The sequence below is a fragment of the Stenella coeruleoalba genome (assembly GCF_951394435.1).
Source record: "Stenella coeruleoalba genome assembly, chromosome: 5".
NCBI lineage: Eukaryota > Metazoa > Chordata > Mammalia > Artiodactyla > Delphinidae > Stenella > Stenella coeruleoalba.
In genome coordinates, this window is record NC_137150.1 from 28,717,215 (window position 1) to 28,733,844 (window position 16,630).

At 50.7% G+C, this 16,630-nt stretch overlaps 1 protein-coding gene across 1 annotated transcript in view; it reads right to left on the reverse strand.

Moving 5' to 3' along the window:
• Positions 1-16,630, reverse strand: part of ESYT3 (extended synaptotagmin 3) — a 57,470-nt gene that overhangs the window by 19,153 nt on the left and 21,687 nt on the right. The window contains exons 4-9 of the mRNA XM_079922176.1: positions 7,203-7,279; positions 5,544-5,610; positions 4,835-4,924; positions 4,296-4,351; positions 2,757-2,877; positions 656-826 (exon numbers count right to left, since the gene is read on the reverse strand). Of these exons, the coding sequence (XP_079778302.1) occupies positions 656-826; positions 2,757-2,877; positions 4,296-4,351; positions 4,835-4,924; positions 5,544-5,610; positions 7,203-7,279 (582 nt within the window). The remainder of the gene's footprint in view (positions 1-655; positions 827-2,756; positions 2,878-4,295; positions 4,352-4,834; positions 4,925-5,543; positions 5,611-7,202; positions 7,280-16,630) is intronic.

Consider the following 16,630-nt stretch of genomic DNA (forward strand, 5'->3'; position numbering starts at 1 on the left):
AGGCCACAACGGCTGATGAAGCAGACCTCAAGCACGAGGTTCCAGGTTCCAGCTCTGCCACCTGCCAGCTCGGAGCCCCGGGCAGGTCCTGCCCGTCTCAGTGCCTGGAGAACCGCACCTGTAAGAAGGGAGTGCTCCCTCTCCCGCGGGGTGCGGAGGACTAGCGGCAGCTTGTGCAAGGCTGTGGGCAGGGTGGGTGCTCGGGATGCTGGCTGGTGTGTTTTCTGCCCGGGGCTTGCCGCTTCCAGACTGCAGCACTCAAACAGGCTGCGGGCCTGCCCTTCCCACGGTAAGGGTTGTGGCTGGACTTAAGGCAGAACTTCAGGCTCCCGGTGTCTGGCTCTGGGAGCGAAGGCTGAGAGGACTGGGGCAGAACTGCCCCTGATGTTCTTTGATTTGATTTGAAAACTTCCAACAAAGTCGGCTCTGGTTGGGAAGGGACGTAGGAATCTGTCAATAGGCTGGCCCTCCATCAGGGGCCAGAGCAGCCCACCTCTGGACGCCTGTTCCCGAGGGCCACGCCTGTGGCCCAGTGTTGCCCGTGGGTGTGTGAGGACCGTGAAGGTAGGGCCCTCCCTTGTCTGGGACAGAACCACCCAGAGTGGAGCCCTGGAGGGCATGGAGAGCAGCTGGGAGCTGCTAAGGAGAGCCTCACCTCAAACACCTCGTTCCAGGTGGGGTTCAGGTTCTTATAGATGGTCCTGCTCCGGAAATGCTGCAGGCCGATGCTCACCTTGGCGTAGGGGTCTGACTTGCCTCGGAGTCCTAGGAAGTTGTCCTTCTGGGCCAGCTTTTCTCCCTCCAGCAAGTGGGCTCTGATCACTCCCTGGAAAATGCCCCAGCCTGGGCCTCACAGCTGTTTCTAGGGCCCTCAAAGCCCCCGACATCAGAGCCCAAGCCATCAGCTATCACCCCAGCCCCACCTTACCCTCCTCATGTCTGGACAGGGAGACAGAAGCCAGAGACGACAGCCTCTTGGCCAGGGCCACGCAGCAAGGGACGGCAAGGCCCAGGGTTCTGTCCACTGCACCACGATGCCCGGCCACACTCCCGGCCCTCCCACCCCTCCGTGCCTCCAGCCTGCCCCGTGAAGGGCCCATTCCACCGCGGCCACTTCCTCGTCCTGTGCCAACTGCCACGCCACCCGAGCGGCTTTCCTCCTGCGTTCCAGCCCCTCTCTAGCTTACACGTAGACTGAGGCCCGGTGTCATTTCTTCCCACTACCCAGGTGTACATACCCCTGTGGCCGCTGCCTGCTGCGGCAGTCGGTCCCTGGGCTCGTAAAGGCCCCAGCACTGAGTCACCCCACTCCCAACACCCTAGGCTATGTCTCAAGTCAGAACAGAGCACAAGAACCAGGAAAAACACAGTTCAGGGGGCCAGTAGGCCTCTGGCCTAGAACTATTTCTTTTAAATATCAGTAAATACATAAGCATTTGCCCTTTGACCCAGCAATCCCACGTCTAGAAATCTATCCTAAAGACATACTGGCAAACATGAAAAGATATGGACAAGGCTCTTCATGACAGCATAATTGGAAATAACAGAAGACCAGACACAGCTCAGCCATCCATCAGTAGAGAACTGGTTGAATAGATGCGGTACATTCACGTGGTGGAGTACCACGTACCACACTGTCATGGGGTGACCCTCATGACACATGCATGATGACAGCAAGGTGAGGAGAGCTGTGGCCTGCTGCCGTCCATCCAAGAAAGGGGGACTATGCGTGTAATCAGATGCGTACCCACAGCCATCGTACGTGTATGTGCTCATATTAGGAAACAAATAATGAAAAATACTGGAGGAGGAGGGACTAGGTGGTAGAAGCTAGACTCCTTAAAGTACAATTTGTTTTTCACACTGGCCTTTAGAAGTGTGCAAATATTTTACATGATTGTAAAAGGAAGTTAAGGTAAAAATTAAACTCTAGAAACAGAAAGTGGAAGGAAACAAATCAATGTAAATATTCACGGCCAGTTGTCACAGACACACAGAGAGGAACTATTCCAAGTGGGTTTAAATTGTAGGCACTTGACAGTACATCTCTAGTGGGATATGCCCTAAGGACAGAACGTCTGCAGTCGCTATGATGTAGGTGACGGTGCTGTACTGAGACTGCTAGATGCACAGTGTGGGGTAAGGGCCATGCGTCACCCGTGTGGCCTGATGCCTCACACCTGGCTCTGATGGTAAAAATAGGCACTTTCCCCCTCTCCTGAGGCCCTGACTCCCAGCCCCATGGCCAGGGCACCTTCTGCAGGGAGGCCATGTGGCTGTCCTCCTGAGGACAGCGCTGAGGGCTGGCCCCCTCCTCAGGGGCCTTCTGAGCTCCCAGGACGGGCGGGGGCAGTGGGGCTGAGCACCCAAGGAAGCCCCACGTCCTGGCTCCTTCCCAGAAGACGTAAGCGTTCTTCCTGCCACCAAAGGATGGAATGGGAGCCTCCTGTCCCTGAAGGGAGAATGGGAGGCTCCTGGAGTTTCCTGGGAGCGAGTGTGACTGCCTACAGTCCCCAACACAGGCCGCATGGGGGGACCAGGATCCAGGAAGGAATGCTCCCTGGGCTTTTTCCCTCCCAAGATGGGTGACTTTGGGCAAGTCATTCAACCTTCCTGAGACTCAGTCTTTGCTCCATAAAATAGGATGCCAGCCCTCATAGGGCGGAAGTGAGCATCGCCATCTGAGGGTGCATCTCCCTGGCCCGTCTGTCCCTCAGCTCTGGGCCCAGCGCTCTGCGGCCCGTGCGGGTACTCACGCAGGGCAGAGGGAAGCGCAGGTTGGTCAGGTCCAGCCCCTTCTTCACGGGCACAGTCACACGGTTGGGCAGCACCAGGTGGGCAGCGATGAGGTCCTCCAGCAGGCTGTCTGACACCTCACTGGGGACAGTGGGCATGCAAAGCTGTGGAGGGCGGCACCACCTCCCCCGGGCCGCCTGCCTGTCTGCCCATCCCTGGAGCTGGAACCAGGAGCAGAGCTTGGGGCCAGGTGGGCCCATCTCGGGACAGAGCAGCCCTGACCCCAGCCTGCCTGGATGGGGGGTCGGGGGGAGGATGTAGGGTGTACACTTTGACCGCCCCTCAGCCCCCCCACCCCAATCCTGCTTTGTTCTCTGAGGCATCACAGCCTGGTAGCCAAGAACGAGGACATGGATCCTGGGTTAGAATCTTGGCTCTGTCACCCACAAGCTGCGTGACCTTGGAAAGTTGCTGATCTCTCCAGACCTTAGTTTCCTCATCTCTAAAATGGGGATAATTATGCCTACTTCCTGGGGTTGTTATGAGGATGAGTTAATACGTGTGAAGTGCTGAGAACAGTGCTTAGTGCCCAGTAAATGCCAGGTACGTGTTCACTGTTGTAGCCCTTCTACTCTCTGACATCACCTTGAAATCCTCCTTCTTTATTGCCTGACTCTATCTCGCCAGTAGAGGGAGACAGGGGCAGTGGGCCGACACGCAGTAGGTGCTCAGGAAATATCTTCTAAGTGAAAGAATGCATGACTGGATTCTCTGCGCCCAGGGGGTGAAGATCAGTGGGAATGTCCCCAGTGAGGGAGGGAGTGGTCCTCCCTGCAGGTGGGGACAGCTGCTGGGCCTGGCGAGCCAGCCAGGGGCTACCCTAGATGGTCCACTGTCCCTCCCTCCTGGGAGGTGTGTCCACACGGGGCTGGAGCCCTTCTCTGCTCCTCTCAGGGGCCTGAGGCTCTGAGCGCAGCACCACACCGGCCCCAGGAAGGTGGGTTGCCCAGACCAGCTCCTCCTCACTGGCCTCTGCTGTGACAGCTGCCCCCTCCCATGCCAGTGTCTGTGTCTGGGCGGGAGCCACTTGGGCTTCTCACACACACTTGGGTCGGGGAGGGAGTGGATGTGGACAAGGAGGACACTCGTGTGTATCCACACCCGCTGTGCCAGCACCGCACGTACCTGACTGTTCTCCCAGGGGCCTCAAGACAGAGGAACCAGGCTCCCTATTTACTGAGGAAGAGCCCAGAGAGGTGAAGTCACTTGTCCAAAGGGACACAGTGGCTGAGGGGGGGCCAGGAGGCTGGTCTGGCTGGCCTGTTTCCAGAGCCTGCACTCGCCCCTCATTAGCCCATGGGGCCTCCTCTAGGACATCTCACCTGATGGTGTCACTCCGAACACACCAATGCTATCCCCCTGGAGGGGGCAGCTGCCCACCCCTCTCCTCGTGCAGAGAGGGAGAGGGAGGGCACAGCCACGGTGTGGTTCCCATCACTGGCTGCACGGCCCGGAGGGCCCCACCTCGGGCCTGCCTGGCAGTTCGCACAGGCACTTACCTGATTCCTGGCACATCCAGCAGGTTGGTCAGGCCTGTCCAGTTGATCTGCAGGTGCTGCAGGGGCAGAGGGAGGCTGTTAGGCTGGAAGGAACCAGAAGCCCAGGCTGAGAACCCTCTGCCAAGGGCCCTGCCCCCGCCCCTGCCCCCATGGAGAATTCAGCCGACTGGCGGGCGGTGCCCTCTGTGTGGGGTGGGGCGGGTGACGGCGCCTCCCAGTCCTGCTCAGGACCAGGCCTGTCAGGAGGGCTGCTTCTGCCGGGACCACAGGAGCGGCCTGAGGGCCCGGCCACAGGCCAGCCTGGCATCCGAGGGCTCTGAGTTACAGCCTCCTCTCTGTGACCTCAGCCACTTCTCCAGGATGTTTCCTGGGCTCGGGGAGAGCAGAGTCGAGCACCTCAGGCCGCCTTAGGGAGCACATGAGATGGGGGGTCCAGGTGGGCTTCAGCAGCGTTCTTGGGCTCAAACCCAGTACCTGGGCCCAGTGGGCGAGTGCCGGCCCACAGGGAGCGGCAAGCCCACCTCGTCCTGGGGACTCACCGGCTTTTGAAGGAAGAACATGGTCACAGCTCCCACGAAGGGCTTGTCCACCAGGAGGGGCTCCAGGATGAGCCGCAGCGTGCCCTGCAGCTGGATGGCACAGAGGGCCGGGAGGGACCTCAGCCGCCCTTCCTCCCACACCTGCTCTGCTCCTTCATGCCCAAGCCATCCCCAGATGTCAGGGCCACCTGCCGTCACAGCAGGGACCACACTCGGGGAAGAGAAGCCAGCGTGCAGCTTCCACCCCTTTGCCGGTTTCCAAGGGCCACAAGCTGGCCCCCCCTGCCCCCCACTGCCTTGCTGCCTGGGGGCTGCAGCCTTGACCATGGCCGGGACCCAGGAGTGCTTTCCAGCTCCAGCTCAGCTCCTCTACTCCTACCATAAAATAGCTCTATCTCCTCCTTCCACCTCAGTTTCTCAGCATCGGCTCTGCACCGTTTAATAAAGAGTCTCTCACTTCCCAGGGCAGTCGAAGCCTCTCTGGCAGGGGGGTTTGAAGAACAGAGGCAGGTGTGGGGCTGTCCTGAGCGGCGGGGTGGTGAAACCCAGCCACCACTTCCTGGCCCTATGATCTCGGACCTGGAGTCCCTTGACTGGTACTAGCCTCTGTGCTTGGTGTTAACACCCCCGCTGCAGCCTCCTCCAGCATAAGCCCGCTTCCCCTGCCTTGACCCACAACCTGGAGGCAGTCACGCCGGGCTCCACCCACCTGGATCCCGTTCACACCAGCCTGTAGCTTCTGCAGCTCCACGCTGATCTCACAGTCCCCAATGTAGCTGAAAGTGGGGAGGGAGAAGGAAGGTAGAGAGGAGGGGCAGGTCCACGACTCAGGAGAGGTTGGGAGACTTGCCCAGTGCAGCCCAGCCCAAGCCCAGATGGCCAAGCCTGAGCCCTGCATCACCTGGATGTGGACTCCCTGACAGCCTCGGCTTTTCTCAGCTCTGCGCAGACACTGCCCAGACCCCCCAAGGCAGCCCCCGGGGTCCCCGCACCCAGAGGTCCCACATGCATCCCCGCCTCTGCCCACGAGGGCAGAGACCTCTGGGCACCACTTCGCCCCACAACACCCCGCAGATGCGAAGGAGGGGGTCTGGGTGCGCACACTGCTATGCCTCTGCCCCATCTCTACCCAGGCCTCTTCCCCAGGGACACAGAGCAGCCCCGCAGCCTCCATCCACCATTCATGCAGGCTGTTGCTGGGGGTGGTTAGGTGGGCACAGTAACAAGTTCTCAGAAGCCTGAGTTCAGCTGGCAACTCCTGCCATGCGATGGGCACAGGAAGCCCAGAATGGGTGCCCTTGAAAGTAGAGAGCAGAGACCCCATCAAAAGACTGAAGGAGATGCAGAGGGACAGGGTGGCCATCAAATATCTGCATGGCACAGGCAGAGGAGCCAGACGTCACAGAAATGCTGAGTGTCCCCTGGAAGGGCAGGGGGAACTCAGGGACCCCAGGGGCTCCCTGAGATGACTGGAAAGCTGGGCGCGTGGGCTAGATGACCTTGACGTGCCCCAACTATTCACACAGGATCTTGTGGCAGAGCCTTGGGGCCGGGAGGGCCCAATTGCCATTACCATCTCAACACACTTGAGACCAGCCCCCATACAGTGATGGGTGTTCTGGAGTTGCCTCCTGTCTTCCCAACATGTTCACAGCGCCAGCCTCTGGGCTAAGGACAGGAAATACAGAGGCACTGGAAGTGAATGGCAACCTTCTGGAACCTCAGGAGTTTATCCTTGGTCCTTTAAGCACAGTTCAAATCCCACCACCTCCAGGAAGACTTCCTGGATTGAATCTCCATTCTCTCTAACTCAAGCCTATTACAAACCTCATTCAAAAGGGATGCCCCTGCCCGACACACTGAACAAGTCACTTGTGTGTCTTTGCATCCTTTAGTTTTTCTGAGGTACCACAGAGCCCAGTTCTCCTGCTGGCCTTTCACAGCCTGTGCTCGGAGCTCCCTGGGTTGCACCACAAGTCCCTACATTTTCTCGTCACACTTACCTTCTCTTGCTACATCCTCTCTGAGACAGCTGGTCTGACCCTCCAGGTGACCTGGCCTCTAAGAAAGCTCTGTTGCCCAGGCCTTGGTACCCAAAACACGCCTGGTGCCTGGTCTATGGGAGAAGCCAGGCCTGGGCTGAGGGCTCAGACAGTAGTGGCTCCCCTGGGACCATCCGTTCTCTTGCCACTCCTCCCCATCCCAGCAGGGACCTTGTGCTCCAGCCCAGGGGGATGAAGGGGCATATGCGCTGTGAGGGGCTTTCACACCCCAAATGAGTGTTTCCCTGCGACTCCATCTTCAACCTGGCTCTTCCCACAGTGTTCCCCCGCCCTCCACACCTGGCCCCAGGGGCACGAGGGCTCACCAGATCTGCAGGTCCAGGACCACCTGTCTCCGGTTGCACTTGTTAGTGTGCACCTTGATGCCGTTGATCCTGGGGCACTGGAAGAGATGCCAGAAGACTGGGTCAGCAGGGGTCTTGCAGGCAGGGGGCAGGGGGTGGGGTGCTGCTGGCTCCCTGCCCAGAGCTGGGCTTTGTCCACAACAACCAGTGTGACCACTGCACTCCTGGGATGAGGCATGAAAGCAGAAATCCACCCTGCAGTCCCTGCCCATCCTCGGCACCCTGACACCTCCCTCTCCAAACAAACAAAAATTTTTCATAATAAAATGTTGGAGAAAAAAATTCAATCGACCACACTAGAGGAAAGATTCTATTATCCTTCTATTCTCTCCATGGAAAGTGATGCTTACAAATGCACTGTCACATGCAAAGGTTATCAAAGAGTATGGAGCCAAAAATGCAGGAGCAAAAGTATTACAGGGATATCTTGAACAGTTCATTTAAATGATTATGTAACTTTTCCCAGAGTTTGTGATATGTGTGATATGTCAGCTTTTGTAAAAGTACAACTTGTTGTGATTTATTTTCTCATACGTTCTCATATTTATTCAACATTCATTTTTGTCCTGGTTTTACACTTTAAGTTTAAAATTCTTTTTCTTTGCCCTGGCCGCCTCCTTCCCAAGCCGTGTGGATGAAAGGCTCTTGGTGCTGCAGCCAGGAGTCAGTGCTATGCCTCTGAGGTGGGAGAACCAACTTCAGGACACTGGTCCACAAGAGACCTCCCAGCTCCACGTAATATCAAATGGCGAAAATCTCCCAAAGATCTTCATCTCAACACTAACACCCAGCTTCACTCAACGACCAGCAAGCTACAGTGCTGGACACCCTATGCCAAACAACTAGCAAGACAGGAACACAACCCCACCCATTAGCAGAGAGGCTGCCTAAAATCATAATAAGGCCACAGACACCCCAAAACACACCACCAGACGTGGACCTGCCCACCAGAAAGACAAGATCCAGCCTCATCCACCAAAACACAGGCACTAGTCCCCTCCACCAGGAAGCCTACACAACCCATTGAACCAACTTTAGCCACTGGGGACAGACACCGAAAACAACGGGAACTACAAAATTGCAGCCTGCAAAAAGGAGACCCCAAACACAGTAAGATAAGCAAAATGAGAAGACAGAAAAACACACAGCAGATGAAGGAGCAAGATAAAAACCCACCAGACCTAACAAATGAAGAGGAAATAGGCAGTCTACCTGAAAAAGAATTCAGAATAATGATAGTAAAGATGATCCAAAATCTTGGAAATAGAATAGAGAAAATGCAAGAAACATTTAACAAGGACCTAGAAGAACTAAAGATGAAACAAGCAATGATGAACAACACAATAAATGAAATTAAAAATACTCTAGAAGGGATCAATAGCAGAATAAGAGAGGCAGAAGAATGGATAAGTGACCTGGAAGATAAAATAGTGGAAATAACTACTGCAGAGCAGAATAAAGAAAAAAGAATGAAAAGAACTGAGGACAGTCTCAGAGACCTCTGGGACTACATTAAACGCACCAACATTCGGATTATAGGGGTTCCAGAAGAAGAAGAGAAAAAGAAAGGGACTGAGAAAATATTTGAAGAGATTATAGTTGAAAACTTCCCTAATATGGGAAAGGAAGTAGTTAATCAAGTCCAGAAAGCACAGAGAATCCCATACAGGATAAATCCAAGGAGAAACACGCCAAGACACATAATAATCAAACTGTCAAAAATTAAATACAGAGAAAACATATTAAAAGCAGCAAGGGAAAAACAACAAATAACAACACACAAGGGAATCCCCATAAGGTTAACAGCTGATCTTTCAGCAGAAACTCTGCAAGCCAGAAGGGACTGGCAGGACATATTTAAAGTGATGAAGGAGAAAAACCTATAACCAAGATTACCCTACCCAGCAAGGATCTCATTCAGATTTGATGGAGAAATTAAAACCTTTACAGACAAGCAAAAGCTGAGAGAGTTCAGCACCACCAAACCACCTTTACAACAAATGCTAAAGGATCTTCTCTAGGCAAGAAACACAAGAGAAGGAAAAGACCTATAATAACAAACCAAAAACAATTAAGAAAATGGGAATAGGAACATACATATCGATAATTACCTTAAATGTAAATGGATTAAATGCTCCCACCAAAAGACACAGACTGGCTGAATGGATACAAAAACAAGACCCATATATATGCTGTCTACAAGAGACCCGCTTCAGACCTAGGGACACATACAGACTGGAAGTGAGGGGATGGAAAAAGATATTCCATGCAAATGGAAACCAAAAGAAAGCTGGAATAGCTATTCTCATATCAGACAAAATAGACTTTAAAATAAAGACTATTAGAAGAGACAAAGAAGGACACTACATAATGATCAAGGGATCGATCCAAGAAGAAGATATCACAATTGTAAATATCTATGACCCAACATAGGAGTACCACAATACATAAGGCAAATACTAACAGCCATAAAAGGGGAAATCGACAGTAACACAATCATAGTAGGGGACTTTAACACCCCACTTTCACCAATGGACAGATCATCCAAAATGAAAATAAATAAGGAAACACAAGCTTTAAATGATACATTAAACAAGATGCACTTAATTGATATTTATAGGACATTCCATCCAAAAACAACAGAATACACATTCTTCTCAAGTGCTCATGGAACATTCTCCAGCATAGATCATATCTTGGGTCACAAATCAAGCCTTGGTAAATTTAAGAATATTGAAATTGTATCAAGTATCTTTTCCGACCACAACACTATGAGGCTAGGTATCAATTACAGGAAGAAATCTGTAAAAAATACAAACACATGGAGGCTAAACAATACACTACTTAATAACGAAGTGATCACTGAAGAAATCAAAGAGGAAGTAAAAAACAAAACCTAGAAACAAATGACAATGGAGACACTATGACCCAAAACCTATGGGATTCAGCAAAAGCAGTTCTAAGAGGGAAGTTTATAGCAATATAATCCTACCTTAAGAAACAGGAAACATCTCGAATAAACAACCTAACCTTGCACCTAAATCAATTAGAGAAAGAAGAACAAAAAAACCCCAAAGTTAGCAGAAGGAAAGAAATCATAAAGATCAGGTCAGAAATAAATGAAAAAGAAATGAAGGAAACAATAGCAAAGATCAATAAAACTAAAAGCTGGTTCTTTGAGAAGATAAACAAAATTGATAAACCATTTGCCAGACTCATCAAGAAATAAAGGGAGAGGGCTCAAATCAATAGAATTAGAAATGAAAAAGGAAAATTAACAACTGACACTGCAGAAATACAAAGGATCATGAGAGATTACTACAAGCAACTCTATGCCAATAAAATGGACAACCTGGAAGAAATGGACAAATTCATAGAAGTGAACAACCTGCCAAGACTGAATCAGGAAGAAACAGAAAATATGAACAGACCAATCACAAGCACTGAAATTGAAACTATGATTAAAAATCTTCCAACAGGGCTTCTCTGGTGGTGCAGTGGTTGAGAATCTGCCTGCTAATGCAGGGGACACGGGTTTGAGCCCTGGCCTGGGAAGATCCCACATGCCACAGAGCAACTAGCCCCGTGAGCCACAATTACTGAGACTGCGCGTCTGGAGCCGGTGCTCTGCAACAAGAGAGGCCGCGATAGTGAGAGGCCCATGCACCGCAATGAAGAGTGGCCCCTGCTTGCCACAACTAGAGAAAGCCCTCGCACAGAAACGAAGACCCAACACAGCCAAAAATAAATTAAAAAAAAAAAAAGTAACTTTAAAAAAAAAAAAATCTTCCAACAAACAAAAGCCCAGGACCAGATGGCTTCACAGGTGAATTCTTTCAAAAATTTAGAGAAGAGCTAACACCTATCTTTCTCAAACTCTTCCAAAATATAGCAGAGAAAGGAACACTCCCAAACTCATTCTACAAGACCACCATCACCCTGATACCAAAACCAGACAAGGATGTCACAAAGAAAGAAAACTATAGGCCAATATCACTGATGAACATAGATGCAAAAATCCTCAACAAAATACTAGCAAACAGAATCCAACAGCACACTAAAAAGATCATACACCATGATCAAGTGGGGTTTATTCCAGGAATGCAAGGATTCTTCAATATACGCAAATCAATCAAAGTGATACACCATATTAACAAACCGAAGGAGAAAAACCATATGGTCATCTCAATAAATGCAGAGAAAGCTTTCGACAAAATTCAACACCCATTTATGATAAAAAATCCTCCAGGAAGTAGGCATAGAGGGAATTTTCATCAATATAATAAAGGCCATATATGAAAAACCCACTGCCAACATCGTCCTCAATGGTGAAAAACAAAGCATTTCCACTAAGATCAGGAACAAGACAAGGTTGCCCACTCTCACCACTGTTATTCAACATAGTTTTGGAAGTTTTAGCCACAGCAATCAGAGAAGAAAAGGAAATAAAAGGAAACCAAATTGGAAAAGAAGAAGTAAAGCTGTCACTGTTTGCAGATGACATGATACTATACATAGAGAATCCTAAAGATGCTACCAGAAAATTACTAGAGCTAATCAATGAATCTGGTAAAGTAGCAGGATACAAAATTAATGCACAGAAATCTCTGGCATTCCTATACACTAATGATGAAAAATCTGAAAGTGAAATCAAGAAAACACTCCCATTTACCATTGCAACAAAAAGAATAAAATATCTAGGAATAAACCTACCTAAGGAGACAAAAGACCTGTATACAGAAAATTATAAGACACTGATGAAAGAAATTAAAGATGATACAAACAGATGGAGAGATATACCATGTTCTTGGATTGGAAGAATCGACATTGTGAAAATGACTCTACTACCCAAAGCAATCTACGGATTCAATGCAATCCCTATCAAACTACCACTGGCATTTTTCACAGAACTAGAACAAAAAATTTCATAATTTGTATGGAAACACAAAAGACACCGAATAGCCAAAGCAATCTTGAGAACGAAAAACGGAGCTGGAGGAATCAGGCTCCCAGACTTCAGACTATACTACAAAGCTACAGTAATCAAGACAGTATGGTACTGGCACAAAAACAGAAATATAGATCAATGGAACAGGATAGAAAGCCCAGAGATAAACCCACATACATATGGTCACCTTATCTTTGATAAAGGAGGCAGGAATGTACAGTGGAGAAAGGACAGCCTCTTCAATAAGTGGTGCTGGGAAAACTGGACAGGTACATGTAAAAGTATGAGATTAGAACACTCCCTAACACCATACACAAAAATAAGCTCAAAATGGATTAAAGACCTAAATATAAGGCCAGAAACTATCAAACTCTTAGAGGAAAACATAGGCAGAACACTGTATGACATAAATCACAGCAAGATCCTTTCTCACCCACCTCCTAGACAAATGGAAATAAAAACAAAAATAAACAAATGGGACCTAATGAAACTTCAAAGCTTTTGCACAGCAAAGGAAACCATAAACAAGACCAAAAGACAACCCTCAGGATGGGAGAAAATATTTGCAAATGAAGCAACTGACAAAGGATTAATCTCCAAAATTTACAAGCAGCTCATGCAGCTCAATAACAAAAAAACAAACAACCCAATCCAAAAATGGGCAGAAGACCTAAATAGACATTTCTCCAAAGAAGATATACAGATTGCCAGCAAACACATGAAAGAATGCTCAACATCATTAATCATTAGAGAAATGCAAATCAAAACTACAATGAGATATCATCTCACACCAGTCAGAATGGCCATCATCAAAAAATCTACAAACAATAAATGCTGGAGAGGGTGTGGAGAAAAGGGAACACTCTTGCACTGCTGATGGGAATGTGAATTGGTACAGCCACTATGGAGAACAGTATGGAGGTTCCTTAGAAAACTACAAATAGAACTACCATATGACCCAGCAATCCAACTACTGGGCATATACCCTGAGAAAACCATAATTCAAAAAGAGTCATGTACCAAAATGTTCATTGCAGCTCTATTTACAATAGCCAGGAGATGGAAACAACCTAAGTGCCCATCATCAGATGAATGGATAAAGATGTGGCACATATATACAATGGAATATTACTCAGCCATAAAAAGAAACGAAATTGAGCTATTTGCAATGAGGTGGATGGACCTAGAGTCTGTCATACAGAGTGAAGTAAGTCAGAAAGAGAAAGACAAATACCGTATGCTAACACATATATATGGAATCTAAGAAAAAAAAATGTCATGAAGTACCTAGGGGTAAGACGGGAATAAAGACACAGACCTACTAGAGCATGCACTTGAGGATATGGGGAGGGGGAAGGGTGAGCTGTGACAAAGTGGGAGAGTGGCATGGACATATATACACTACCAAACGTAAAACAGATAGCTAGTGGGAAGCAGCCGCATAGCACAGGGAGATCAGCTCGGTGCTTTGTGACCGCCTAGAGGGTTGGGATAGGGCGGGTGGGAGGGAGGGAGACACAAGAGGGAAGAGATATGAGAACATATGTATATGTATAACTGATTCACTTCGTTATAAAGCAGAAACTAACACACCATTGTAAAGCAATTATACTCCAATAAAGATGTAAAAAAAATTCTTTTTCTTTAAGAGGGCCCCCAGAATTGTAGAAGCTTTAGGCCACACAGCACCTGGCTTGATGTAGAAGACCCAGAAAAACCAGCAGAAGCCTCGGGAGGAGGAAGGGGCCTGTCACCGACCTGCCCCAGCCTGAAGTCTGCTCCTGGGCTGGGGGCTGGTTTGCAGGCACCTGTGGAAGCTCAGCCAGCCCCAAGACCCCCATCTGCAGAGACCAGCCCTGGAGAAGGCTACCTACCTGGAGGCCCCGCCACAGAGAGGAGGAGTTACCACTGTGAGCGTTTCCTCTGTGCCAGGCAGGGCGGCCCTGGCTCAGGGCTCACAGTGAGCGTGGGGCGTCAGGCTGGTCAGGTGCCCCACGTGGAGCACTGCTCACCCACCCACGCAGAGTGGCCCTGACGCCAGGCCTGTTAGTCATGCTTCACAACCACCCTTAGAAGTGATTCCTTTCTTTTTACAGATGAGGAAACTGGAGCTCAGAGAGGTTAAGTCACTGGCCCAAGGTCATCACAGCAGTGAGCAGAGCTGGGCATGGACGTGGGAATCAGAGGAAGCAGGAAACACTCATGGGCGTGAAGGGAGTGGGTGTAGTGAGCGCACTGAGCCTGGCCAAGCCCAGGAAGCTCACGTGAGGAAGGCCTCTGTGATGCCCCCGCCTTCCCCCGCAGTGGAGAGGAGAGGGATGGGAGAGCTAAGAGGTGTGGGAGGAGCCAGAACACGAAGGGCTTTGAATGCAGGGCCAGAAGCCAGCTATTTCTCCTGCGGGACTGGGGCATCTGGTCAACTTGCAGGTGCCCCCCCCCCACCGCCCCCCCACCCCGCCAGGTTTTCGTGACAGGGTGAAAATCATCTCTCAGGATTAGCCACTCCTAGTGAGATGGGAGATGGATGGGTCCCTGGCTGGACAGCTGGTGTTTGTCAAGCGGAGTCAATTTGAAGCTTTGTTTTTCCCCAGACGCTCCAAGGACAAAGTTGGTGGCAAGAGCTGAGCTCTGCTGAAGTAAAGAGATAAGATGACCAGTCCTGAGGTCAAGGAAAACGTCTCTGTCTTCACATGCGCAGGAAGGGTCCTTGGGGGTCAAAAAGGGAGGGGGCGCCCCCCTATAATAAGTGTGGACATGCACCCACAGTCCTCTGCAGTGGGATCCATCTTAGCAAAAAGTTGCGCACGCATCTTGGGGAGGGTCCTAGGACCAGTCAGATGTGGGAAAAGAAATGAGACCATTGGCCAAATGTAAACGAAGACCCGGAAGAACTGCCCTACATAAGACAATTTAACGGCCTCTACGGCCCTCCTCCTCATTAGGGAGGATGCCCACCGCCTTTCTCTCTGGGTGTGTATTTCTGCCTCGATTCTGCCTTAAACAATTTCTCCGCGTGTTCTCTCACATGTTATGCTGTGTCTCTGATAATAAACTTTGTACCTGTTTTTACAGCTTTTGCCTCCTTGAAACATTCTTGCTTTCAAATGGGGGCAAGTGTCAGGGCCACTTTGCTTCTAGCCTATAGCCCCCGGTGGTCTCGCGGTTAGGATTCCTGGTTTTCATCCAGGCTCCCCAGGTCCAATTCCTGGGTAGGGAACTAAGATCTCGCTTCAGGACCGCTCACTGCGGTCTCTCTGACATCACTAGGCCTGCCTGCTTCCGCCACCAGCAAGGGCCCGCTGTCCCACCAGCATCACCACCCAACAAGCAGCCTGGCCGGGCAGGCTCTGCTAAGAACACAGCGGTCCGCAAGCTTCCTACCTCTTTGCCTGCTGAGTTCTTCAAACGCCAACTCAGACATCACCCCTCCCAGAAGTCCTCCCTGACTACCACACTCCCACGCCCCGCCACTGCTGAAGCCACGGGTTCCTCCACGTCGTGCGTGCACTGCCATGGGGGTGTCCGTCACCCACCAGCTTGTACGTCTGTCTCCACGACAGGACAGGGACCTTCCTGAAGGCAGGGGCACAGCCACACCATCTCTGTCTACAGTGACTTGCACACGGCCGTGCTCAGGAAGCCATACGTGAGTGAAACAGGGAAAGAACAAATGAGCCAACAGATGCTGGGACGAGCGAGTCCTGGCAGAGCCTGAGTGGCTTCAGCCAGAACCTTCAGGGCTCAGGTAAGCCTGATCTGCCGCCACTCGGGAGGCCAGCGGGGCACACACCCCGGGGCTGGCCGACAGCTCTCCTCAGGCTGGCCTGCCCTCTGCATCTGCTTCTCCTGGAGCTGACCAGATACCAGTGCCTCTGATGTGCGGGGTGATGGAGCTCACAGCGGCTCTGCCTGGGGTATGCATTTTCTGATGATCAAAATAACACTTTTACATCAGTGGGGCACTGAGGGGCAGAAAGAGTGGGGCAAGAGGCTGGAATAGGAAATGCAGCCTAGAATAGGGACATGATATTAGGTGTGTTCAACACACACACTTTTATCCTGGGTCACCAAGTATCTTCACAGAACTAGCCTGGGCTTATAACACGGATAGCCAGCATCAACCAACAGGTAGAGAATTAGTCACTGCTTTGAGGCACTGACTATCCTACTCCACCGTGGTGAGTTCTCCCCAGCTGATGCTGAGGCTAGGAAGCGTGACTTGTATGTCTTTGTGTCAGGCTGGCTTCCACCACCACATGGCATGTTCTCTAAATTTTGCTTAAGAAGGGTGGAATTATTTCCCACCCCTCCTTTACCTTTTCTCTGAGCCAGGCTTCCCCGGAACCTGTAGAGATGGTGGTGATGGGACTAGGGGCTGAGGGGTTTAGCCTGAGGCCGAGAGGCTGGGAAGTGCAGGTGGGGAATGGGCCCCCTGTGAGTG